This window comes from Carlito syrichta, unplaced genomic scaffold (genome assembly GCF_000164805.1).
Source record: "Carlito syrichta isolate Samal-C Ts95f unplaced genomic scaffold, Tarsius_syrichta-2.0.1 Scaffold315477, whole genome shotgun sequence".
Taxonomy (NCBI): Eukaryota; Metazoa; Chordata; class Mammalia; order Primates; family Tarsiidae; genus Carlito; species Carlito syrichta.
Window position 1 is genome coordinate 1,030,079 of NW_007259573.1, and position 26,393 is coordinate 1,056,471.

The 26,393-nt window shown below is 42.8% G+C and overlaps 1 protein-coding gene across 4 annotated transcripts in view; it reads right to left on the reverse strand.

Annotated features, from left to right (window-relative positions):
• Window positions 1-745: 745 nt before the first annotated feature.
• LOC103275477 (kalirin RhoGEF kinase) overlaps window positions 746-26,393 on the reverse strand; it is a 42,500-nt gene continuing 16,852 nt past the window's right edge. For all 4 annotated transcript variants that reach the window (XM_021706364.1, XM_021706361.1, XM_021706363.1 and 1 more), the window contains 12 exons: window positions 24,302-24,432; window positions 19,637-19,703; window positions 18,134-18,237; window positions 17,903-17,972; window positions 17,482-17,568; window positions 16,549-16,641; window positions 15,432-15,482; window positions 14,479-14,556; window positions 9,078-9,263; window positions 7,917-8,088; window positions 3,813-4,051; window positions 746-1,823 (listed from right to left, as the gene is read on the reverse strand). In XM_021706364.1, coding sequence (XP_021562039.1) covers window positions 1,560-1,823; window positions 3,813-4,051; window positions 7,917-8,088; window positions 9,078-9,263; window positions 14,479-14,556; window positions 15,432-15,482; window positions 16,549-16,641; window positions 17,482-17,568; window positions 17,903-17,972; window positions 18,134-18,237; window positions 19,637-19,703; window positions 24,302-24,432 — 1,542 coding nt within the window. In that variant the 3' untranslated portion in view covers window positions 746-1,559. The remainder of the gene's footprint in view (window positions 1,824-3,812; window positions 4,052-7,916; window positions 8,089-9,077; window positions 9,264-14,478; window positions 14,557-15,431; window positions 15,483-16,548; window positions 16,642-17,481; window positions 17,569-17,902; window positions 17,973-18,133; window positions 18,238-19,636; window positions 19,704-24,301; window positions 24,433-26,393) is intronic.

Here is a 26,393-nt window from a genome sequence, read left to right on the forward strand (position 1 = left end):
GCCATGGAAGGTGTGAATGAGTGACCAAAAAAACTAAGTGAGAGGAGGAAGAAGTGCTTACTGCCTGGATATTTGGAACATAAGTCATCAAGAGTTAGCTCTGCAAGGCCCCTGATTGATAAAAACTTTGGTGCATTGAGGGCTTTTATTCCCAAGTCTTCTTAAAAGGCACCCAAAACAAGTACCCTTAGAGTAAAATGCATTGGGCCTATAGCACCTTCGGGGTCATTGCTGAATTCTGGTTGGACCTGTAGTTAGCTAGCAAGACCAGGGTGATGTCAGTAGTTGCTATCCCCTGACCTTGGGAGAGGGCCAAAGTGGCGCAGTTCTGCTGGTGCTGCTGCTCACACAGCTCCCAGGAGACCCTCCACCCTTGTCACGGATGACATCGCAGCATGGAAAGCAGTGGGGGATGCCAGCCAAACAGCACCTTTTACCCCAGGTATTCATTGACATCAGCACCTCAGGGGTGCCCAGGTGCTGGGATCCACTACACAGCACTCAGTCTGTACCATTCCTCAACTCAGTTAGGGAAAACCAGCATTTAGAAAGGAAGGCTAGGATGGGCGCTTTCATGACAAAGCCACTTTTTGTGTGGGGGGAAAATACTGCCAATGCATTCAACCAATTCCTAGAATACAGAAAAGAAAAAGAAAAAAAAAAAAAATACCCAGGAAGAAGAATCATTTGCACATTTGAAAGTCTAAGAATAGATGGGGGAAAAAGGGTCAACTAGTCTTTCACCTCATTAAAACATGCTCATGGTGAAAATTTATTTTACATATTTAAAATAGTACATTTAAAATTATTAGTTACATTACAGGTACAATGATGAGCATTGTGACTCTCCATTATATTGCACAACCTGACTTCATCCGTATGGGTTTCTTTAAATAGTGCAAAATACTTTATACAGGAATGTGTTCGGAAGGGTCTTCGCAACCAAAATAAGGAAAAGAAATATCTTACAAATTACCATGAACATATATTAAAGTGACAGGGAAGGGGTAAATTAAAAAAAAAAGTTACAATCTATACAGAGGAATTGCCACAGACAACCAAAAAGTTCCCTCTCTCCTGGGAGAAAGCAGCAGGCCTGTGACCTTTACAGGTCTGGCATTTGTGCTAAGGTAATTTTTTGGTGTCAATCAAAAAAATATATATATATCAGTAACTTAATACAATATAAATAGAAGTCCAGTCCAGTGAGTCCTGTGGTGGGTCAAGTGTAGCAACAGGAGGCATGCCTTTTGTCACCTAGGGTTTCAGTAGGGTTCTTTTCTTAATGAGTGGGGGGAAAAAAAGAAGGAAAAATGAACAGAAAATTATAAACGAGAAGGAAAAACCACCGCCACCACCAACAAAAAACACCCGGAACAATCCAGCCTGGACGCCCTCATGCTGTGTGTGGTTCCAGGACTCAAACATTGGTTCCAGTGGCACTGTCGCGAATAAGCAGCAGTAATTCCCTACCATGTGTTTGCATTTTTGTGTTCTTTTGTTTGTTTCTGAATTTTTTTAATCCACATACAGCTCTCCCAGGGAAGCCAGCGAGGCACTTACTTGATGCTCCCGTCACTATTTTCTGCTGCTGCTGCTGCCGTGGCTTTGGTGAGGGGTGCCAGGATACTGCCTGGGACCCAGCCCTCCGCAGCAGGGGAGTGGTCACTGGCAGGCTGGTACACCAGGCACATGTTCTGCTGGTTGACGGCGAGGACCTGGACCACCTCACCTTGGCTCACACAGATTTCGTTCTCCTTCAGTGCATAGTAATCTTTGATCACGGCCATGGACGAGGTCCCATTGCAGCCTCCCAGGTCGTTCTGCTAGGAGACAAGGATGAGAAGGACACAAACACAGGAGGCTGGTACACACGGGCTGGTCCTGTACCCTACTGTGTGGGTAAGGGTCAGATCTTCCACTAGCAGGGCAAGCAGCAGGCAGAATACTCTCCTGAGTAAGGATATTATATTTATAAATGTCCTCTGAAAGTGTATTTTTCATAGCAATGTTTTATACAATATTATAATCAAGGGTAAATAGGTAGACACAGTGTCCAGCTCCAGCCCAGGTAATGGTATAAATACATCTTTAATCTGGAAGCTCCCTCCTAGCATGCAACCTTCCTACCAGCATCCTCTAACAAATGGCACTGGCACAGGAATATGTAAGCACCTGGGCAGAGTGAGGTCAGGGCAAGGGTCACATCAAGGGTTACAATCCTTCAGTGGAAAGAACACGGACCTTTGATACTAAATTTCTTTTTGAAAAAGAATTGGCTTTTTTCTTTATTCTGACCTTCCTTGAGACAGGGGTAAGAATGATACCATTGCCTGATCTGAAGGCAAGGTCATAACCTATGCTTTACAACTCCCTGCAAGAACAGAAAGTCCCCTCCCCTATTAATTTTTTTTTTTTTTGAGTCAGAGTCTCACTGTGTTACCCAGGCTGGAATACAGTGGCATGATCATGGTTTACCACAGCCTCAATCTCCTGTGCTCAGATGATCCATCTGCCTCAGTTTTCTGAGTAACTGGGACTACAGGTGCATACCACCACACCTGGCTACATGTTTTTATTTTTTGTAGAGATGGCGTCTCACTATGCTGCCAGGTTGGTCTCATGATCCTCCCATCTTGGCCTCCCAAAGTGCTGGGATTACAGGCATGAACCACCACGCTTGGCCCTCCCCCTATTCATGAATACATGAGGTGCTGCTTATGACCTTTTCAATGTTAAATCTATACCAGGGCAACTGCTTCTTGACAGACCTGTGACTCCCAGGGAGGCCTGGCTGCCTCACAGAACATGGTGAGAGCCAGAAATTCTTCAATATGTTTGACAGAATGTCAAAATGAATTCAACTTATTCACAAAGGCAGAGAATTTTTAAGGTGGAAAATCATTTTCAGGTGATTTTTAAGGTGGTGCAATAGGCTGGTATAGTTACTCTGACAAGAATTGAACTTGGACATTAATAATTAATTTTTTAACAAAATCAGTATCAATAATTTGGGAAAAACAATACAACTATAAAATTGAAACACGTAGATCAAAATTCATAGGCCCGCTGAGTTCTAGAGGAAACTGAAGCCTAATGAGGTTAAGTAACTAATTAAGGCCTAATGAGATTAAGTAAGGTTTCAGAGCAAGTGAGTTGTAGAATTTGGAATAGAAACTGGATCACTTGATTCCTAATCTAGCACTTTTTCTATTTCTCTCTTGTTCTCATTCCCTTGTATGATCAAAATAGCTGTGTAAACTAGGCCTGTGGTTAAGTCTATGACTCTCCTCATGGCGATGTGTGAACTGTGGATTATGATACACATTTCATCCAAGCCTGGCTTCCCGCTGGCATACATTATTGATCAACTTCCCCTGCCACACCAGCAGAAGATGGTGAAGAACTGTGAACTTACTCCAATGATACTTAAGGCAGAGTGAGTATCATTAGAAAAGGTGATCTCTTCTGAAGTCATCAAACACTAGAGTTGTCACTTTTAGATGATCTACACTAAAACTACTGTTTGGTATAAATCACACTTTGTCATGATTGCCGTCACAATAATACTTTATATTTGTCTAGAGTTTCTGTAGATGATAAGAGCTCCTTAACACAGAGTGTCTGTGCCAGAGGGAACTGGTTTAATTCATTCAATAAACAGGGAAAGAAAGAGAAGTAATTGAGATTGGACTGTATGTAGTGGGCTGTTCCTGCTAAAATAATTAGCACAAAAAGACGCTACATCCTAAGGTAACTTCTGAGGTTGTGCCCTCACAGTGGAATGGTGGGAGTAATGAGTTGTCACTTACCTTGCTGGCTTCGAACTTGTCCCCAGTTTGGTGGTAGTCAAACCCTGGACTGCCATTGGAGGTAGATATCTTCAGGGGTGGCAGAGGCGGGTTATAGTTGGAGCCCTTTGGGGGCTTCTCAGAGCCCACGGGGACAGAGGAGTAGGGCCTAGGGCTGGCTTGAGGAACCCTAGCTGGTTGAGACCTCATCACGGCCGTGCTCCTTTCTTTTCGCTGATACTCAATGGGCGACTGTAGTGCTACAGATGAGAACAGGTGGTTACTCTAAGCTGTGGGAATCCCACAAGGCTTTGTGCTTGGCATAGTGTGTATATGTGGATATGTGAAGAAGATTGTCCCCTTGTTTTTTGTTTGTTTGTTTTTGAGTTGAAGTCTCACTCTGTCACCCAGGTTGGAGTGCAGTGACACACTCATAGCCACCCTTGACCTGGTAGGCTCAGGCGATCCTTCTGCCTCAGCCTTCCAAGTAGCTGGAACTACAGGCACATGCCACCATGCCTGGCTAATTTTTTGATTTATTGTAGAGATGAGGTCTTGCCAAGTTGGCCAGGCTGGTCTCGAACTTATGGGCTTAGACAATCCTCCCGCCTTGACCTCCCAAAGAGCTGGGATTATAGGCATGAGCCACTGCACCTGGTCTTCAACCCCTTGTTTTTAAGGAAATGTGAGAACCAAGACACCTACCTAAATGATGACAATACAAAATCAAAATGGTGCTTTATGTGAGGTGTAAAGTGTTGCACAAAAGGAGGGAAGGCTTTGTGCTATGTGTGTGAGCAAGTATACATGTGTGTTTAGTGATAATAAAGGGCTTCAGAAGAGGTCTGCTGTCAGGCTGATATTTGGACTGCAGGAAGGAAGTAAGCCTGGCATGTGTTTGGGGAACAGGAAGTAGTCAGATGACCTGAAGCCTAGGGTCATGGACCTCCATGGAGGAAGAAGAAATGAGACAGGTAAGGGAGGTTGGAAGTGCCATGGTATGAAAGACCTAGAAAGCCAGGTCAGTGAGTCTGGACTTAATTCTGAAGGTCATGAAAAGTAACTGCATTAAATGAACTTTCAAGTTTTAAATTCAGATTCTATTATCAGAGCCACATTTGAGAAGCATTAACCTTATAGAGGTTAGGAGGAGGGATTAGAGAGAGAGAAAGAGACAAAGACTTCTTGTTTAATTCAGAAGCCATGGGATGGTAATAAACAAGAGGCAGAGGATCTAACGAGAGCAGGACCAGGGGCCCTGTGAGATGGACATGTGTGTGGCAAGCCTGGAGGGAGATGAGACTCTGACAGCCTCCATGGGAAGAACAACACACAAATCAAAGGTTTGGAGACTAGGAGGGTGGCAGTCAATGAAATCAGAAGAGAGGAGAACAAGCTGACTTGAAGTTTGGAAAGACTTGAAATTTGTTTTACTGAGTTTAAGGTAACAAAGGTGCAAGGTCTGAGTACTAAAGAGGGATAGCCAGGAAAACGCCATACAAGTCAGATTCTTCAAGAATGTCTTCAATGGAGGTCCAATTATGTCATTTTTATCAGTATTCACTGTAACAACTATTTAAATGGGTTAACAGCTGGGGCCCAGAGAACTTTTTTAAAAGTATGCCTTCTTAAATAAGCTACATAGAGAGCCTGTATTCTTTCACTAGCCTCAGTCTGCAAAACTTAGGTCTTAGGATCAGGAAAGCGGTATATCTCTGACAGCATTCGCTTTTGGTTCATGGGTATAGACGTACATGCTTGATCCTGTTTCTTTCTTTGCTTTGTTTGCTAGGGAGCTCATAGATACATGTGTGCCCTACCACTAGCAATTACATTGCAGTTTTGTGGTTAAGAGCCCACTTTGAAGTCCTATAGCTCTAGGTTCAAGTCCCTGTTCTATCAGCTATTGTTCTTGTAGCCTTGGACAGTTTCTTAACCTCTGAATCTCCTTTTTCACACCTGAAAGAGGTAGCATGATAGTTCTTACCTTTCCATGTTGATGTGAGGACTAAATGTGAAAGATCATGTGAAATGCTTAGCACAGTGCCTGACACAAGTAAGGACTCAATAAATGTGGGGCCATTATTGTTACTTCAGTAATTTCTGGTTTCAACTTATTGTTGTATCTTATTATTATTTTTTTTCCTGAACTGGTGAACTTAAAAATCCTCATTCCAGCTTAGAATCTATCAGAAATTCCTAATTAATAGACTATAATTCAAATGGATGTACTTTATATATGCACATATTTTTGCATAAATTATTTTATCAACAAAACTCCTAAACCAAAGTTATATATTTAGAAATCATAAGGTGTGTAAATTTTCATTACCATCCTTCAAGGCTAGGCTGGTATTTAATTTTAGACTTTTTAGAATAAAAAAGAACACGTTAGTCTAGTTTTTTTTTTTCCCACTAAACTTTTTTACAGTTGGAGAGTAGGGGTTTGGGCCAAAAATATTCTCTGTAAGTGCAAAACTGCTGTGAAGCTTCATTTCCTTTCTTTCTTTCTTTCTTTTTTTCTTTTGAGTTGCAGTCTCACTCCGTTGCCCAGGCTGGAGTACAGTGGCACACTCATGGCCACCCCAGCATCGACCTGTTGGGCTCCGGTGATCCTTCCACCTGAGCCTTCCAAGTAGACAGAACTACAGGCATGCACTACCACGCCTGGCTAATTTTTTGATTTATTGTAGAGGCGAGGTCTCACTAAGTTGTTCAGGCTGGTCTCAAACCCGTGGGCTCAGGCAATCCACTCGCCTCGGCCTCCCATAGTGCTGGAATTACAGGCTGAGCCACCAAGCTTAAAGCTTTATTTTCTACCTTAAAGTCATGGCATTCTGCTACATGATCTCTTTTTGTCTTAAAATAAAAATATTGTGCTAAATCCCTTATCATATAGTAAAAATGATATTGTGGGAAGGCATACCATGTTTTCCTGCTTCTAGGACAGTTGGCACACCACAGAACAAGCCAGTATGGGCAGAGTAGATCTACCCACTCTCCTCTTCACAGAACGAGCCATGTGAGGCTCAGAGAAATGTCATGACCTGCCTCAGGTTCCCACAGAGCATGTCACCTTTTATCTTTACTAGCAGCATTCAGTTTCATTACATATACCCAGAAAATGCTGTATTTGCATCTCTGAAAGAGTCCCTATCCTAGAGGTAACACACCTGAGGGTGGGCCTGCATATGTGTGTATACATGTGTGAGCCCATATGACTGTACAGTATAGATCTCAGGACAGTCAAGAAGAGGTGGTATACCCAGGGGGGTACTCTGCACATATTTGTGTGTATGTGCTTGCTTAGTCTCTAGGTTTCCTTCATTACTGGTTCCATTCTGCCTTCATGTTCCATTTTTGCTCAAAAGATTTTTGAGTTCACAAACTCAACAGATCACCACTTGTTTAAAACTGTACACACTCCTTTCACATGCCAAGCTCAGTGTGAAGAAAATCCCAGCAGGGGCAAAAATAAAGAAACATAAACAAGGTAATAACTTCATCTCACTCCAGTTCACCGCACCCTAGACTAGGGGACTCCTGCAGGGGCCCCAAAGAGCTAGGTTCTCTGTGTAATTACCAATTTGTTCCAGGAAGTTTTCAGGTAATACTGACATTCAGAGTTAGCAATCACCTCCTATTTAAAAGGGGTAAGGTCTGCTAGCAAAGTGGCTTTTCCAGGCTTTCACACTGTTGGGAGCAGAGGAGGGATCTGAACTGATCTGCAAGATTCCTGCTTATCTCTGGATAGCACTAGAGGACCTGTGAGGAGGTGAAAATCACATGTCATTGACAACTGGCCCCCAAGAGGGATGTATCTATCTCAGACTTTTGCCTAAATCCTTACCAGCTAGTAGTGGTGGCCACATACAGGACTTATGTAAGGGATTTCTCTTACATAAGTCCTGTAAGAGAAATCCCTTCTATTGGGAAGATGGGGTTGCTTTTCATTCCCCACCTGCTCTACTTGTATATTCAGATTCTGAAGAATTCTATCATGTTCCTGAAAACTACGAAGTTGGAGTTCATATAAAATATGATCTGGGTTCATAATTTGCCATGAGCCCAGACCTGAGGAAGCTCTGAGGTGTGGCCCTGCTAAAAATCAAGCCCGGTACCCACCATTTAGGAAGTCTCGCTGTGTTTCTAAGACTTGGTTGATGTCCTGCACCCAGGCCTGCTGGATGTCAGCATTGGCGGCTTGCAGAATGACCCTCTCAGAAGTCTCTCTATTCATGAGCGCAAACTTGCAGGGGTCATTGTCCACATTCTCCTCCAGGACCAAGTAGTTCATCTGGAAGAAAACAAGTTAATCCTTTCATATTGAAGAAATTTTAGAAAACCAACAACATACAATTGTCCCTAAATTTTTTTGTTTGTTTGTTTGAGTCAGAGTCTCACTCTGTTGCCCATGGTGGAGCGCAGTGGCATGCTCACTGCTACTGCAGTATCGACCTGCTGGGCTCAGGCAATCTTTTCACTTCAGGCTTCCAAGTAGTTGGGACTACAGACAAGACAGCTGCACAACCATGCCAGGATTATTTATTTATTTATTTATTTTTATTTATTTATTTCTTGAGTTGGAGTCTCACTCTGTCGCCCAGACCGGAGTGCAGTGGCCGCTCCCGGCCACCGCAGCCTCTACCTGCTGGGCTCCGGCGATCCTTCCGCCTCAGCCTTCCAAGTAGCTGGAACTACAGGTGCGTGTTACCACGCCTGGCTAATTTTGAATTATTGTAGAGATGAGGTCTCACCAAGTTGCCCGGGCGGGTCTCAAACCCGCGGGCTCAGGCAATTCACTCACTTCAGCCTCCCAAGGTGCGGGATTACAGGCTGAGCCACTGAGCCCGGCTTAATTTTTTTATTTATTGTAGAGACAAGGTCTTACCAAGTTGCCTAGGTAGGCTGGTTTGGAATCCTTAGGCTTAGGCAATTCTCTTGTTCTGCCTCCTAAAGTGCTGGGATTACAGGCATAAGCCACCGTGCCCCATATCCTGAATTTTTATTTCAGGAGAAGGCTTCGAATTTTGCCCTAGATCTAGCAAGTCAATACTCTGGTTTCCGTCTCTGTAAGTGACATGATCCCAGGGAACCTACAAGATTATGCTGGACTTCAGCACTCAGTCTGTCACTTTTTCTCATAGATAACCACAGTGGAAGATTATTGGGCTGAAAGATCTTCAAGGTTCTGGGTCCTCATCACTCCAGTACCTCCTCTTAGGGAAGCAGCTCCCAAACACTGGGGTCTTCCTTTCCCCTTCTCATCCACATGGGGATTCTCACCTTGATGCTCCTTTTGAACATGTAGCCTGGAGTGAGGGATCCCTTCCTGAGCAGTTCACTGAAGATCACAATCTGCTCAAAGAGGAACACGCGTCTCTCCTTGGTCCGGGACTGCATGCCTGCATCCAGCTCGATCACATAGAACGTGTCCTGCTGCAACAGCTTCCCCTGAGCAGTCAGGGTGCCCTGATGGAAAGAGGGGTTGGGGTGAAGCGAATGAAGATGGGGGGAGAGATAGCCACTGCCCTCTTGGTCCATAGAACCTCCCCCTCAGGGGTCATGGACAACAGACTTGGTGCCAAAAGCCTCAGGGCTCTAGTAAGAGACTGAACTAGAACCCACTCCTTCCTCCAGGGGGAGACTGTGGCCACTTTCCTGCTCACACAAGGGCCCTGGAGGGAAAGGGAAAGGAAGCCGTGGGACCACTAAGAAATAGTTCCAGGCAAATGCCAGAAGGAAGGTAAAATTATTAGCTGAAAAGTAATTATTCTGGGTCCCCTTATTTTTTATTAAAAAGAGAACAGAAAGTAGGTGACACTTGGAGCTAAAAGTGGCCTTTCTGTCCTTAGAGCTCTGAGAGCCATGCCTGCCTGGCTCCTTTGGGTCAAGGACCTAGGGCACTCTCATGGCCATGAACCTGTAACTCACCTGTGGCCAAGGGAAGTGACGAAGTTGCCAAACAGACTACAAATACTCTGGTAAGTCAGGACCCTCTCTTCTCCTTTAGTTAAGAATGGGCAAATCCTGAATTAGTGTCTGGCTACAGGTCAAGAGGTGAAGTAGGAGGTGTCACAGATAGATCCCCATATTTTCTTATTTTTATTTTTTGAGTTGGAGTCTCACTCTGTCACCCAGACTGGAGTGCAGTGGCCACTCCCGGCCACCGCAGCCTCGACCTGCTGGGCTCCAGCGATCCTTCTGCCTCAGCCTTCCAAGTTGCTGAAACTACAGGCACATGCTACCACGCCTGGCTAGTTTTTTTGATTTATTGTAGAGACGAAGTCTCGCCAAGTTGCCCGGGCAGGTCTCAAACCCGTGGGCTCAGGCAATCCTCTTGCCTCAGCCTCCCAAAGTGCTGGGATTGCAGGCTGAGTCACCAAGCCCAGCCAGTCCCCATATTTTACAAGCTGGTTGATATTTTCTGGGTCCCATGATCCTTCTTTAGATGACTCCATCTACCAAGCCACCTGACACCCAGATGAGGAGATGAACCCATGTGGTCTGCAAGTTTCTAATAAGATTTTGAAAGATAACTTCACATCTTCAAAGGAAATATGGCCGGCCCAACTCAGCAAGCCCTCACAGTGTATGTCAGAGAGGCTTGCTTTTTCTATTGCTCTGCAACAAGAAGACTCTCACATCTGAGCTAGTGATCAGAGGGCCTCCTCTGAAATGCAGGTGTTCTTGCTCAGGTAATGGCTTTTGTCCTTTCGTGCAAATGTGGCCATTCCCTTCACATGATGCCTTATTCCAAACATTACCCAGTAGAAGGGTCATTTTTCTCTTGTGGTCCCGAGAAACACTTGCTCTCTGCTTGTATCATGGCTCCTTACTGCCAGGGTCAGCAGCCAAACAGGCTTATCTCTACCCTGGTCCAGAGTTAATATTAAGCTAATTTGACCAGTTAGCCAGGAAAGTTCTAAAAGCTCTATTAATATTACATGAGAACTTGATCATGGGTTATCGCCTGGCCAGCACTGAAGGGAACGCCAGAGGGTTTGAAATGAGGGAATTAAAACGAGAAGGCTCTAAATTCTCCTGGGTCCAAAGCTGTGGACTTAGGGAACAGACAAATGCTCACTATTCTCCAAATAGCTCAAGAAATGCAAAGCAGATTCTCTGTGGCTTGATGAAAATAGGAGAATCCATGTTCATGTGTGGCCTTATATGGACACAGACACATGTACAACATGGTTCCTGTGAAGTCTAGTTTGGATCAGGCAGCACAATTAGATATCATTCCTCCTGTTAGTGATTGTTTCCTCCAGAGACCCAGAAAAAGCCAAGCCAGATTTCTGTCCAGAAAACAAAGGGACTTCAAGGTTGAAGAGCAAAAGGGATTACTTGGTTTGTTCAGAATAGCCTCAGACCCAGCATAACGTCAAGGGGAAAAGTGTAAAACTCCATCCTGTATGACTAAAGAAAAACTGTTAAGAACTCTAGGGTGTTTCTGCTGAGTAACACTGCTTATTTACGCTAATGCCTCAGGTCTACCTTGGAGAACCAGGAATCTATGAAAAATGAACAGCCAAGAAGACCCCCCGCATAGTTCCTGTCACAACAAAGCATGGAAACCACAACAAAGCATGGAAACCAGATAGGAAAACTACAAAGTTGGAATTCATATAAAGTATGATCTGGGCCCATAATTCACAGGATGAGCTGGGAGGGCAAAGAGGACAAGATAATTTGGCTCAAGAATGTCATGAATCTAACTCATTAACCCAAACCTGAATATACCATCTCCTAAATTTACTCATACCAACAGTCTGTCTTAGTCTATTCTATTCTGATTTGGCCAGGAAAAAAAAAAAAAAAAAAAAGCCTTTCTTTCTTAATTATCTCAACTTCTGGGAATCCCTTTTCCCCAAAAAGAAATAATAAAATCTTAGGTTGTAGATTACTGGGAAACATGATTAAGAAGATCCAAATCTTTCTCCAAAGGAATCAACAACTATTAGGCACCAGTCAATAACTGTGCCAGTTCTTCTTCTATCACATTAATTTTTAAGACCTTATATTTAGTTAATGTATGAGGTTTGACTATAAACTAATGACAGGCATTTATTAAGTTTAAATTAGAAATCCAATTTTCTCTTCAAAGGCCCACTGTTATGGATTAAATTGTGCTGCCCCTTTCCCTGTCCCTTAACAATTCATATGTTGAAGTCCTAACTCCCAGTACCTCAGAATATGACTTTATTGGGAGATAAGGTTTTTACAGAGGTAATCAAGTTAAAGGGAACTTGAATATAATAGATGTCCTTATAAAAAAGGGAAAGTTTGGCTACAGAAATACATAAACACACTCACTCACATACACATACATACATACAGATACATACAGAGGGAAGTTAGTGAGAAAATACAGGTTGATGTCATGTGAACAATAAGACAGTCATTTATAGGCCAAGGAGAAAGGCTTGAAACAGGCCCTGCCTCACAGTCCTCAGATAGAACCATCCTGAAAACACCTTGATTTTACACTTTCAGCCTCCAGAAATGTGAGACAACACATTTCTGTTGTTTAAGCACCCAATTTATGGTGCTCTGACATGGCAGTGCTAGCAAACAAGTATATTCACTTCATCCCCAAGCCTTGAGACATCCAGCAATTTCCCTTAAGTCTCGATTCCCCTCTTCAGAGAACAGAAATATGTACTATGATGTTTTAGAGCTTTAATCATTCATTTAACTAAAAAGCCAGTCGCTACATAGTCTGTTTATTAGAATCACCCTCTCAAAAAAAGAAAAAAAAATCCACGAAGAAACAGTGTTCCATTCTCCTGCTAAGGCTCCACTTTCATCATGCAGTCCTGCTGTTCCTCACGCTCCCAGCATCTCTCATTTAAGAATGAAAAGGAAGAGGTCACTTCCAGGTCCAAACAGTTACAGGGAACTTTGGATCCTTCCAAGTCCCTTAGAATTCCAACTCCAGGTTGGCTGACTGCTCCGTAGTGTCCTATGACTGCTTTATTGCTAGGCTTCCTAAATAGAGGCACCTTCCAGGCCTGTGAACTAAGGGCCCCAGGCACAAAGGCATGGTGGCAAGAGAAGGAGGCAGGGCACAGGGCTTCCAAGGGAAGAGGCCACGACAGCCTCGACTCCTGTGCCCAGAAAAGAGAGGGCTCAGAAGCATTCTTTTTATTTTCACTTTGGTGAAGACAGGCTGGTCTCTAACTCATGGGCTCAACAGATCTTCCCACTTCAGCCTCCCAAAATGCTGGAATTACAGGCATGAGCCACTGTGACTGACCTTTAGAAGTATTCTTGAGGACTCCTCTTCTTTCTATTAATTAATTAATTTATTAAATTGAAAAATAGAGTTTATTTAGAAAGCAGATTGAAGAAAGAGAGAAAAGGGGGACCCGCCTCCCCCAGATTGGGGAGGGTCCTAGAGCTTAAAGAGAAGCATGACCCAGCCATAGCTCAATGGAAGCACGGCCAGGCCAGAGCTTAAGAGAAGCAATGGTCTATTTTTTTTTAACTTTATTTTATTATAGAAACGCGGGGTACAAGTCAGGATTAGGTACATAAGTAATCTACATGCAGATGAAGTGTGGGCCTCCAACCAGTCCTCACTTCCCCTGGTTTAGGACCGGGTACCCATTATGTCGCCACGTGCTCTCGCCCTCTGCTACTGCCAATACTTCCCTTGTGTTTCTATGGTTAATGCTAATTCCAGTAAGGATGGCAATTAACCCACAGAATGGGAGAAGATATTTTCAAATCATAGATCTAATAAACGACTTGTTTAGAATATAGATAGAACATTCACAACTCAATAAAAAGATAGAAAAATCAATTTTAAGTGGTCAAAAACATGAATAGATATTTTTTCAAAGAAAATAATTTTTAATAAGTACATGCAAATAAACTCAACATCATTAGAGAAATGCAAATAAAAATCACAATGAGCTACCACTTCACACCTACTATGATAGCTAAAATCAAAAAGAGAGAGAACATCATGTGATGATGAAGAAATTGGAACCCTCATATACTTTGGGTTAAAATGTAAAAATATTGCCACCTCTCTGGAAACTGTTTGGCAAATTTTCAAAATGCTAAACTTAGAGTTACTATATGATTCAGCAATCCTACTCCTAGGGATTTACCCAAGAAAATTGAAAACATATGTCTTCTCAAAGAACTGTACGCAAATATCCATAGCAACATTTTTTATAATAATCAAAGGGTTGAAACAACAGACATGTTCACCAACTGACAAATGGAAGGACAAAATGTGGTGTATCTATACAACAGAATATGATTCAGCAATAAAATGGAATTAAGTACTGATAAATACTACAAGATAAATGAACCTTGAAAATGTTATGTTTAGAGAATGAAGGCAATCACAGAAGGTCATATATTGTATGATCCTATTTATAAGAAAATTCACAAATAAGCAAATTATAGATATATAGATATAAATATAGACATGGATATAGATATAAATAAAGGTAGATCAGTGGTTTTCAGAGGATGGAATAAGGGCTGAGTGTTAATGTATACTTGTTTGGGGTGATAAAAATATTCTAAAATTTGATAATGGTGATGTTTGCACAATTCTGTAAATATACTAAAAACCACTAAATTGTACACTTTTAAAGGGCGAATTGTATATCAATTATAACTCAATAAAGCAGTTATTAAAAAAAAAAGGAAAAGGACTCACCTCAAAGCCCTGCAGGCGTCCTAGATTCATCATGTCATTGCAACGTTTGGGAACAAGGCACATTAACTCCACTGCTTTCTGTGGGAAAGAACAATCATTGTTCAGGATGGGAATAGCACTCAGGCAGGAAGTGCTTGGCAATTTGGTTCCAGAAGACCTCATCTCTAGTAGCTTCTTTATTCTAGGAAAAGGACACTGATTCCTGCCATCCACTCCTGGGGAGTGTGGGGTTTTAGATCTAGATGGGATATTGGTCCTCAGTCCAGGGGCTTCATGTCAGTCAGTGATCATATGTGGGGAGAATGATACTCAGCCCATCCTTTCTACTTTCCCGCTTTTGCTTATCAATTCCCTTTCCTTCTCTTATTTTCTTTCTTTTCTCTGTTGCTTCCTGGCTACCCAAGCAGCAGCTTAGCCTGGGTTGTAAAACACAGAGGTTTTAACCTAAAATAATCTGCTGGAGTGGTTTGTAACCTCTCTGGCTTAAAATAATCCCCATGGTGACACTGCCTCAAAGGACTTCACTTAGGGAGTAATCCTCAGGGCGGAAGACAGGTGGTGAAAATGGAATATTTTACATGTTAGGCTCAAATAGTGCTTGGTTTCATGGATAAAATTGCATATTGAGTCTCTATGCAATTTACATCCAGTCTCTGAAGGCCATTAAAGGGGTCACATATCATCCTTTCTCACTACATGTCACCAGGAGTCACAAGAACACCAGGGTGGCTAAGCTCTAGCCTGGCCCAGGATAGAATTCTCAAGTTCTAGGAGTTCTAGAACCCTGTGTTCATTAGCACCTGCCATTCCTCAGCCTGCTGAGTAGCTGTTTGCAAGAGCCTCTTCGTGGATGGGAAGAGTTGGTTTGGATCCTTGGTCCTCCGAAACAGTCTTCCCCCCTTTAGAGACAGATGCCCAGTGTGGTTCCTAAGCATTCCAAGCAGAAAACTCACCTCGATATCTGAACACTCCAAACCAGCCTTCTCACTGTATCTCAGGAAGTCCTAGCAAGTGGGGAAGCAGGGAAGGGTGTGGGAATGAATGAAATTAGTTAGTAAAACAGTCAGAGGGCTATAAAAAAAACTTATCATGAAAATGCGTTAACACCCTGGAGACTTTTCTTCCCGGCAGAGATGGCAAGGGTTTGTAGTAGCTGAGAAGCAAAATTATGAGTCATGTTAGACATAACAAGTTAGAGAAAACTTCCTAAATATTCAGTTTCAAAGCTATGGGGGAGAGAGGGAAGGAGGAAGGAAAGGGGGATTGTGACAAGAAAGGATGAGAGAAAAGAAAGTTAAACTTCTGAATTTTTCTATTTAACTTCATATTTCCAAAAGACGATCAAGTTAAGCCATTGATTAAAATAAAATATGATCAAATTTTAGGTATTACTAAGGCTTCTAGAGCCTTGCCTTTTCCTTTCTTTCTCATATTCTAGCCTGGCTTCACGCGCTTATTATTATTATTATTATTACTACTATTGTTTTATTTTTTTTTGAGTTGGAGTCTCACTCTGTCGCCCAGACTGGAGTGCAGTGGCCGTTCCTGGCCACCGCAGCCTTGACCTGCTGGGCTCCGGCGATCCTTGCGCCTCAGCCTTCCGAATAGCTGGAACTACAGGCGCACGCTACCACGCCCGGCTGACTTTTTTTTTTTATTTATTGTAGAGATGAGGTCTCGCTGCCTAGGCGGGTCTCGAACCCGCGGCAATCCACTCACCTCAGCCTCCCAAAGGGGTGGGATTACAGGCTGAGCCACTGAGCCTGGCTTCTTATTATTTTTTTAAAGGTATCAAGTCAGTGATGGTGACAAAGAAAGTGAATTCAAAAAGGAAAATCAAATAACAACCGACTTTAAGGGTGGGAACCACCATGCAACTTATCTGGGGCAAAGCTGACAAAGCAACGGGCAGATAAGATAAAAGCCTGCACTGGCCTGCCCCACCCTGCTCCACCAGTTATCAGTCCTTCAGGAGAGTGTGGTGGAGACAGAACCTCAAGCTCCACTGCTCACCGGCTCAAGCCTAAGGAGACCCTTCTCTAGCCCTGACCCAGGCTCCCAGCCTCTTACCTTGAGGAGCAACTGGTATTTTGTTATTCTCTGAATGGGCTTGATAAGGAAGTCACTAAGCGTCAGCCTCTGATTTATCTCCTGTTTTACCTCCTGAAACACAAGGAAGCTATGTTAGGAAAAAAAGAATTGAAGAATTGGGTGTTCTGGATCAGGCACAGAAGATAGGTCTTCATATCTTCTAATGAAGTTTAAAAATCTTCAAACCACATGAGAGACAACATTGCCTACAGGACTGCTCATTTGTTATGGACAACAATAGTGCACACACCAGCATTGCCTGCTTGCCTTTCTACCACTTTCATGGCAAGTACTTTCACGTCTTGGTCCTCAATGTAGTCCTGGGAGATAAGCTTAAAGGGTATTATGTTCTTGCTACTGCTCCAGGGCAAAATCAAGAAAGAAGGGCTTCTCCTAGGACACAAGAAGTTTATGGAGCTGGGCCCTAAACTCCAGACACTCCATTGAGGGCTCTTTCCAAGTGATGGTGTTGTCTCTCAACCAGAAAAATAAATCCTTCCAGGCTGGGGCAAGTAGAGACCAGGAAGTGATTGTAAACCTCTCAACTCAGCAAGTAGTCCCAAGGGAGATGATGGGGGCGGGGGAGGGGAGAAGAATGTGAGCACAATCACAGGATCGTTCTGCAAATGGAGGCTTCTTAAAATCAAAACCCAGACTGGGCCACCCCAGCTCCTCTCAAGCAAAGGTGCTCATGAGAATGCAGCTGAGAAGCGAATGGCATCGCTTCTCGGCCTTTTGGCTAAGATCAAGTGAGAAGCGAATGGCTCCGTTGAGGCAGTTGTTCCTGCCATGGAGGGGTTAACAGTGTTGTGTGGGGATTACCTGTGAATGGATGACATCTGACATTTCCAAAAGTGCCTGTCTTGGCCTAAGTTTCCCCCCAACCCTGACTCAGCAAAGCCTGCAGCATACCTCAAAGTAGGCATCATACTCAGCAACAATGTACTCTGAGCGTGGCTTGTTCTGGCAGTACCACACATAGATGTGCAGCTTCCGCTCCTGGAAGAGCAGAGGGAGACACATACGGACAGTCAGGTATTGTGTGCCTTCCATTCAATCTCAGAGTGCTGTGCTGTCTCCATGAGGACAGAGGACAGAGGCATGGACCACACTTGAGGAAGTGCCCAGTGTAGCTGAACATCAGAGATTTAAAAAGTAAATGTAGTAGGCAAGAGCCATCTTCCAAATTGCCAAGATAGTTAAAGATAAATAAATAAACTTAGAGAGGAACGAGAAGAAAGGTTAGTCAAGGAAGAGTAGAAGAAAGGAGTTTAAAAATGAATGAAGATGAGTCTAGTGAGGGGTGGGGAAGGGGGTGGTGAGAAACACTCACATGCTTAATGAAGAGCTGTGCCAATCTGTCCTGCTCCTGGATACACTTTTCCAGTTCGGCTAGGAAAAAACTAGAGGGAGGAAGAATATAAGAGAAGGAAGCCACATTATTCAGGACTGCGTTACTTCTCAATGATGCGATAAATGACAGAAGACTTTCCCCCCAAGCCCCACCCCTTAGGTCAGAGGTAGGAAGAAGACAACCCATTCTCAGGGCAGCATGAACACTCACTCCTTATGCCAGTCATAAATCTGGTGAATATTTCCAAACACGATTTTGTCCTTTCCTCGCATGTCCTCAGGGACACCCTTTTCTTCTATTCTCTTCATGAAGCCCTGTAGCGGCAGAGGCAATGGGTACTAGAGTACTTCGCAAGAAAGCCTTCAGGGCCAAAGCCCCACAACCAGCACCCATGTGAGCCCACACTCTTCATGAGTTAGAGGGCAAGTGCTTCTGTAATTTCTCACTATTCAACCAGGTCTTTACCCCCATGCAGAGAGATAGACAAAAGTTTTATGAAGTTTCTGGGTCCCTTTCTTTGTCTCCAGTCCCCTTGAGAAAGCAGAACACCGAAGAAAACAACCATGTGTCCCTCTCCCTTCTCCCAGTCCATGTTAGCCAGATCATTAAAGGCTCAGAACTAGACACACCTGGCTTAGAAATAAGTCTTAATATGTTATTACTTTAGACTCATATATAATTGCACCTCAGCTTTAAAATCAGTTTTTGAGGTTGTACAGGTAGCATGTATCCCCATCCGACAGACGAGAAAATCAAGGGACCCAGGTGTTACATGATGACTCGTCTTATAAGCACACTACTGATGTCTGATCTCAGTCTCCCAGTCTCCAGTCCTCCACTCCTAGGCTGAGCTGCATATGGAGATTGCTGTACCTCTTTTAGCCCCCAGTCACTGGAAAAATGAGAATAGCTTTCCATAAATTCAAGTGCAAGTGCACTATACGCCAGGTTAGTCTCTTTAGGATAAGCAAATACAAAGCTCTGCATTAGCAGATTGCACAGGATGGGATCTTATAGGCCAAATGTATGGAACCAGCAAGTAATTTAGATATTAGGCATTCAATTATTAGACTTCATGTTCTTTTAAGACAATTAAAAATAGGGTTCAAAGTCATCCAAACTATCTATTTACTTTCTTAGACATTTTCATCCAAGTGTCTAAGTCCCTCTTAAGTGAACCCCTATGGAGATACAGCTTTTTAATTTATTACCATGTTAACTCTTAACTGTGGATCTGTCAATCTTGCTTATTGGTGATTTTTTTTCTTTGTCTGTCTTCTTGGTAGCTATCATACTATCCTTAAAATCTATGGACACATATAAAACCCAGGATTCCACATAAAGTGACCTGCTTTAGGCCCATGGTGGCTCACAGCTCTGAAGAATATATGTCTACATGGTTAAACACCAAAGGAAAGCTCTTAAGACAATAATCTGGTTACCTAAAACAAAAGGGAATGGATTCAGTTCTAACCAAGAGTCTTCCCCAAAAGCTATAACATTTGGACCCTACCTCCACTAAATATTTCAAGGGGAAAAGAAAAAAACTGCCTATGTATTCTATTTTATCGATTATCATTTTTATTTTTATTTCTGCAAATACCCAACAGAGTAAAATACATAGAATCATCAAATTAAAACACCTCAGTCTTGGTAGGGTCCAATAAGCTCCTGGCTGGGTGACTGCAGACCCAACCTGGTCCCGCTACTCACCTCTACCACAATCCCCAGGTCCTTGACATAGTCTTTCTCTGTCTGCACCAGCTCATTCAAGACAAACCTGAGCAGGAGAGTAAGAACATTGAAGCACCACTTCATTGTCAAGTAAGAGATTGTCATACTTTAGAGGAAAGTTATTTTGGCACCTCTATGACAAGACCACCCCAAAGTCCCACACTTAGCACCCAGGAAAGATGCTTACTGATGCTCTCTCATCAAGATGCTCCCCTGAAGAGCTGAGGGCACTAATGCCAGAAAGTGGCTTCCACAGATGACACATGACAGCCAGACAAAGCACAACACTTACTGCCTAGCATCCTTCTTTCTATTCTGCATATGTCTTTCTCCCTCACCTAAAACTGAACAATGATATAGACAGGCAGAAAGAATGCCAACCACTTTGGCGAAACAGCTCTGAAAGCTTTAAGACCAAGATCAACATGAGATTTATTCTTTCATTTGAAGGAGCTCCATTCTTTACTTAACAATAGGAGAAAGACATTTGTTTGATAACCTACCTTTAAGGCCTGCAAGACACAGATAGAAATTAAGCTCCGCTTTCCAGATATAGAAGATACAAATATTAGATAGGTATCCATGGTAACTGGCTTGGAAAATCCCCAGTCAAGGGCAGAAAGACTGACTGCAGACATTCCATAATCACAACTTTGGTTTTTTGTTTTTTTTAAAACATAATTTAAAGATAGAATTTATTCTCTGATGGTTTACTCATGCAAACTGCACATAAAAGAAAATAGTACAGTTTGTGTAACACTGCAAATATAAGGACTGATAATGCTAGATATAGAGGTACCGTGACATCCTGAAAGTCAAAATGGAAACTGTGTTTATACAACTAATAGTGATTTTTATTTGCTGAGTACAGGTTCATAATCACAACTTTGAATGCAGTATCCCCTGCCCTAGGAGCAGGATTTAACAAGTGCTGCGGGCGTTTGTGTTTTTTTTTTTTGTTTCTTTCTTATTATTTCCATCTCGTGTTGACTATGTGCCAGTTCCTTCATTTGGGTTTTCCCATGCTCATAACCAGGTAGGTATTGCAAGGCCCTATTTTATATAAACAAAAATGCTGAGACAGAAAGGTTAGGCAACTTGACCATGGTTACAAAGTGAGTAGGATTTGAACTCAGTTGTGTAGGAGACCAAAGACTGTACTCTTTCACCACAGTCTACTGCTTGCTAAACTACTCAGACTGGCTCTCTGGAGTCCCTGAAGCCTCAACCCAAACATTACCCTTTCTTGTTTCTGTCCAGACAGTAGACAGATGAACATACAATGCTATGGTTGTGCACAGGGGCGGGGGGCTGCTGTGCACCCTATTGGAGTCTGACTCTTCTTGTCTAGTTTGAAAGAGTTTTGCCTGGAGCCACACAACTGCAGTTTTGGTCCAAGTGGCAGAGGGGATAAAGTTCTGCGATGTCAGAGGGGCCCCAGCACAAGGGTTGCAACTGCTTTGAACCCAGGAAGCAATTCATCTGAACTTCTTGTTCTGTGGCAGCCCTGAAAAGGGACCAGATCCCCAGGCGTGGGGCCTCAGGGCGATGGGGAGGAAGCAGAGGAACACACGCTTCTTTATCAGCATGCCCAGCACTTCCAACCGGCTCCCTCTCTCCAGCACAGACAATCATGTGTTTTAGGCCACAGGAAGGAACTGGCAAGGTCAAAGAAAAGCATTTAAGTATATCTTTAGCATGGCCCGGGTTACTGCCTGGAAGAAAGTGGTAAAAGAAAACCCACAGGAAAGTTCGAGTGGGAATTTGGGGCTGGGAGGGTACTCTGGAGATGAAGTCCAGATCTCTGTCTCCAGGAGATATTTTTATCATAAGCTATTTGCTGCCAGATGGGGCTATCTTCAGCTTTTCAGCCTCCAGGGAAGGGAACTGCACCAGGTATTGCTGGTGGACCTAGCATCTCTTTCCTTGAAGGGCTAGGAGAGATGACACATTAAAAGACATTCTGAAAAGTTACATCAAGGATTTAAATTATATGCATCACAAAGTAGTGCCAAATAATTAATTAATTGCCAAATAAATTGACTTGATAATCATTTTTAATGTTCAGTTCTTATTAGTAAAATTTATGTACAAATAACTGCCATTCTTTGATCCAACTAAAATTATTTCAGCTACAGGTTAGACCTGCTTCTAACCTTTTTCTTTCACATTGGTAGGGAATGTTCAGTCTTCCACAGAAAACCCCTTAAAGTCTTTGCACTATCTGTTCCCTCTGCTGAGAACACTTTTCCTGGTCTTTGTGCAAATTCCAGAACCACTGAAAGTTGCAACATGGCTTCATTAGTGGAGCCTGATTTGCCTTACACTGCTCTATTTTTTCTTTTTCCAGCTTCCAACATATTATAGAATTCACTTTGTTTATTGTTTGATTTCTCCCATTGGAATGAGAGTAAAGACTTTTGTTGTTATTGTCTTGTTCACAAATATTGTTCACAAATATTTTATGTAGCCCACTAATGGTACAACAAATATTTGTTGAATGAATAAGTAATTAAAACTTAAAGACAAGTAACTCCATTCTTAACTTTTTTTTTCCTCCTGGACAGATGACTATTTGTGCTCATCTTTTCCCCCTGGAGCTCTCATTTAACGTTTTGTTGTCCTACTGCCATCTTCTGGTTTGAATCTCAGTTCACTAGACCCCTGGCCTCACATAGGGTTTGCAATTCAATGCCTATACGTTCTCTCTTCTCTCATAAAGTACAGCAGGATAGAATCAGGACAAAACAGTAAGAGGAATGATATGGTCTAACAGCTCCATTTTCAGGACAGCTCAGGATGTGGAGAGGTGTGGATTCTGGTGAGAATGAGAAGAGGGAGAAGAGATGGGTAGAGGCAGGAAAAGAGGCAGCAAGCTTTTGTGACCTATTGTAGCAAAATCAGATACGATTGTATTTGGACAATGGCTTACAAGATTGTTCAAAGGGTTGTTCAGCCTAAGTGACAAGAGTAGTGACTGGCTTTGCCAAGCACCACCTGCTACCTAAAGGTCACCTTCCTGACATTAGCTTTGCTTTGGCTTGACAAAGGACAGGGATGTCAGCTCCAACTCTGCCTCACCAGTATAACAACAGCCTCAGAAGCTAAGGGGAATCAGCTTTGTGCAAGTCCTAGGAAATTTCCCTTTAGAGGTAGTATTTCTCAGCCTCTGTTCCATTCACCATCCTCTTGGGGTTCCCCCTGAGCTCTCAGAAAGTTGAGGGGGGGATATGTTATTATGGAGTTGACATATCACTTGCTCATCTCCACTATGAGGCCACAGCCCTGCTTTGACACCAGGCCCTCACCATTATGTTTCCACTTTTGCTTTCTAGGAAACAAAGTCATAAATATTCACTTTGTATATTTCCAGGCAACAGAAAGACCTGGCCTGACTTATGTTTGCTAATTTTCACATCTGTGACCAGGTTAAAGGAGTGAAAAATTACAGACAGAAGGGCAGGCTAATTAAAAACAGGGAGGGCTGGGTGCAGTGGCTCATGCCTATCATCCTAGCACTTTGGGAAGTGGAGGAAGAGGACTGCCTGAGTCCAGGGGTTCAAGACCAGCCCGGGCAACTTGGCAAGACCTCATCTCTACGATAAATCAAAAAATTAGCTGGGCATGGTGGCACACACCTGTAGTTCCAGCTACTTGGAAGGCTGAGTCAGAAGGATCGCCTGAACCCAGCAGGTCGAGGCTGTGGTGGCCATGAGTGTGCCACTGCACCCCAGCCTGGGGGACAGAGTGAGACTCCTACTAAACAAAAAACAAAAAACCCCAAAACCAACAACAACAACATCAACAATAAAAACAGGGAGGGACCCTCCACCTGCCTACCCAATTCTTGCTGTTGCTTACAGTCTCTCACATGCTGAGTTATGTCCAAGACTCATCAGTAGCTCTGCTTCCAATACAGAGTCAAACCCTAAACAAGAAATTTAACGTTTCAGAGGAAGTATGCTTTTGTATATTAGTGGTAACTGGTATCTTCCTGACCAGTTCAAATAGTAGAAGACTGACTTCATATCAACATAGATAACTCAAAGCTTGTATAACATACAAGTTTTTGTTAAATGGTCTGCAGAGTGAGTTGTATTTTACCACTAACTATTCAAAATGGAGAGGAGGTTCTCTTGGAACAAAACCCACAGATGGATGCAAAATTAAAACCTTTAGAGAAGAAGCAGAGGTAGGACCTGCGTGGTGGTATAACAGCTCCCTCCTCTATACTTAACTTTCCTACACTTCAAGAAATGTTTCCTCAAGTGACCTGCGACTGCTATGAGCCTTTCTGCCATGGCTTGGATTCTCTGATTCTACAGACCCACAGTAATAGTCTCACAGCTCGCTGAACTTTTCTTTTTATCACTATGTTTTACATTTTTAACAGACCTTGGTTAAAACCACACTTTGTCAATAATAGCTGCTATCTCACAGAATTTACTTCAGCCTAAACATCTTTAAGTCAGAGCCCAAGTGGCTCCATATTTATCTGTCACACTGTGTAGATCTGGGTCACTTCTGCTAAGAATGAATGGTATCAGTGCAAACACTATGCAGAATCCCTCTCGAATTACCCCTTGATCGTTGTCTACTGCACACCTTGCATGCACCAGGGTAGAATCTGGGGAAGCCACTTACATCCTGCCTCTTAGGGCCTTGGCTTTCTGTTCTTCCTCCAGGTTTCTAGGGGGAGTGGGTGATGTCATCCCCTCATTCAGGCAGCCTGCAGGGTCTTTCAAGCTCCCCCGGTATGAGCTTCCTTCTAGACTCTGAAAGAGAAGAATAAACAGTTTTAGAGAAATGTACACTGAAAAGCCATTTGGAAGACCTGTGTCCCCCAGCCTAACCATAGACAATGAGGAAAATCAGTAGCCAAGGCTTTTCTCACCAAACCACAATGAAGTACTAGGAGATCAGAGATTTCATCCTTCTGCACTAGAGCTGCCACCTTCTCAGGCAATCAGAATGAACTTGGCATCTTTGTGCTGCCAATTTCCCGGACATAATAAAATTGTCAAAGTGACTATCTCTGGGCAAGAGCTCCAGAGGTAAAGCTAATTATTGCAGTTCTACACCAAATGAGCTGTTAGACAAGAAAATCAGTTAAAGGCTATCAAGTGCAAATTGATAAGGGGAGGGTAGTCATAGAACTAGTTAAGTAAAATCATGTTTTGCTCACTCGGCCCCAATGCTTTCAAAGAGGGCAAAGAGATATAGATAAGAAGTTAATAGATTTGGCCTTTCCTAGAAATATCTTTGTTAAGGTTATTTACCAAAGGCTTTCTTTCATTTAATAATCTTTTTTATTTATCTTAATTAGGGTACTACAGAATTGCGAAAAACAAGTTAAAAGAATTAATATGGCACTCTAGAAGGAGCTAAGAGTAAAGAAACCTAAAGTCTAATCCCAGACCTATAGTCATATGATGAATTCATGTGAAACATGCACAATTGTTCTATGCTTCAGGTTTTCCCAGTTTTCAAATTAGATCTTCCCTCTTTACAGATTTCTAAGGAATAGACAGAGTTAATAGCTATACAACCCCTTTGCAAAGTTAAAAATGCCCTACAATGGTGAGGCTTTCCCCCTTTCCCCAGTGGATGGAGCTGTTAATAATAAAAATCCTCAAAAGGGAGTCAATCTTAACATTTTTACAAGTACCCTGGAAGAAGGACCACACAGTGGCGCTTAGCATTTCATTATATGAACTGGCAGAAGCAATGTAGATACTAGAGATCAAGGTCAAGTTGGGCAACTACAGAACAAACAATGGGAGACTAATCTAAACTATTCTCACTAGATGTCTGTTTATACCAGCCCCTAGGTTAAAAGGAAAGATTTCACTTAGTAGACTTAGACATTATCTCTAAGGTTAAAGTCACAACGATAAAAAATAGTCTAAAATGTAGTAGGAAGTAAAGGCTTCAGCCTGACCTTAAGTGATCTATACTTGGAATATTTGTCACAAACTCTCTCAGTTGCTGTATTTTAACACAGGCTAAACAGAGGTAGAAAAACAAGGTCCAGGGAAATGAAACAAAAGCAAATGAGATGACTGGTAGGCTGTTATATGAGAAAAGATGGAGTATATTAAGACTTGAATCTGAAAAACTTAGTGCTGAAAAGAGATATCAAACTACTTCTTCCACTCCTCTACCCCCAAATTAACAAAATGTTCCAAGGGCCAAACATGAATTTGTTGCCAGTACTGGAAACTAGAATTAAGAGAACAGGGTCTTCAGGCTTGAGAGAGACAACCTCTTTTAACTTGAGATAATGGTATTTACAGAACAAGTAATCGACCATGGAAGTTGTTACATCCAGAGCAGTAGCATAGGCTAAAAATATAGAAAGGTCAAGAAGGGTTTAGCTAAATTTATAGATGCAGGATCTGTAACCTGTCATTAAGGAAATGAGGCTTTCTGGTACTGAGGCTTTCCAACGACATGTGTCCTGGTACCATTACCAGAGACAGGCTCCTAAGCAGATGGGCCCAGCTGGTGATTGATCTGATTACATGCCCTTTACTTCCCCTCCTTCCCCATTGTTTTGTGACAGTCTTTGCTCTGCAGCCTATTGGCTGGCAGCTTGGTGACGGCAAGGCCAGGGAAATAGGCCTCCATCTCTGCCTGACCAGCTTGGCGTGGTTCACTCTCAACCACCCTACAGAACAAAGAACATCTGAGGAGTCCAGTGTGTCACATGGGGAAATACTTCCATCTCTTCCTA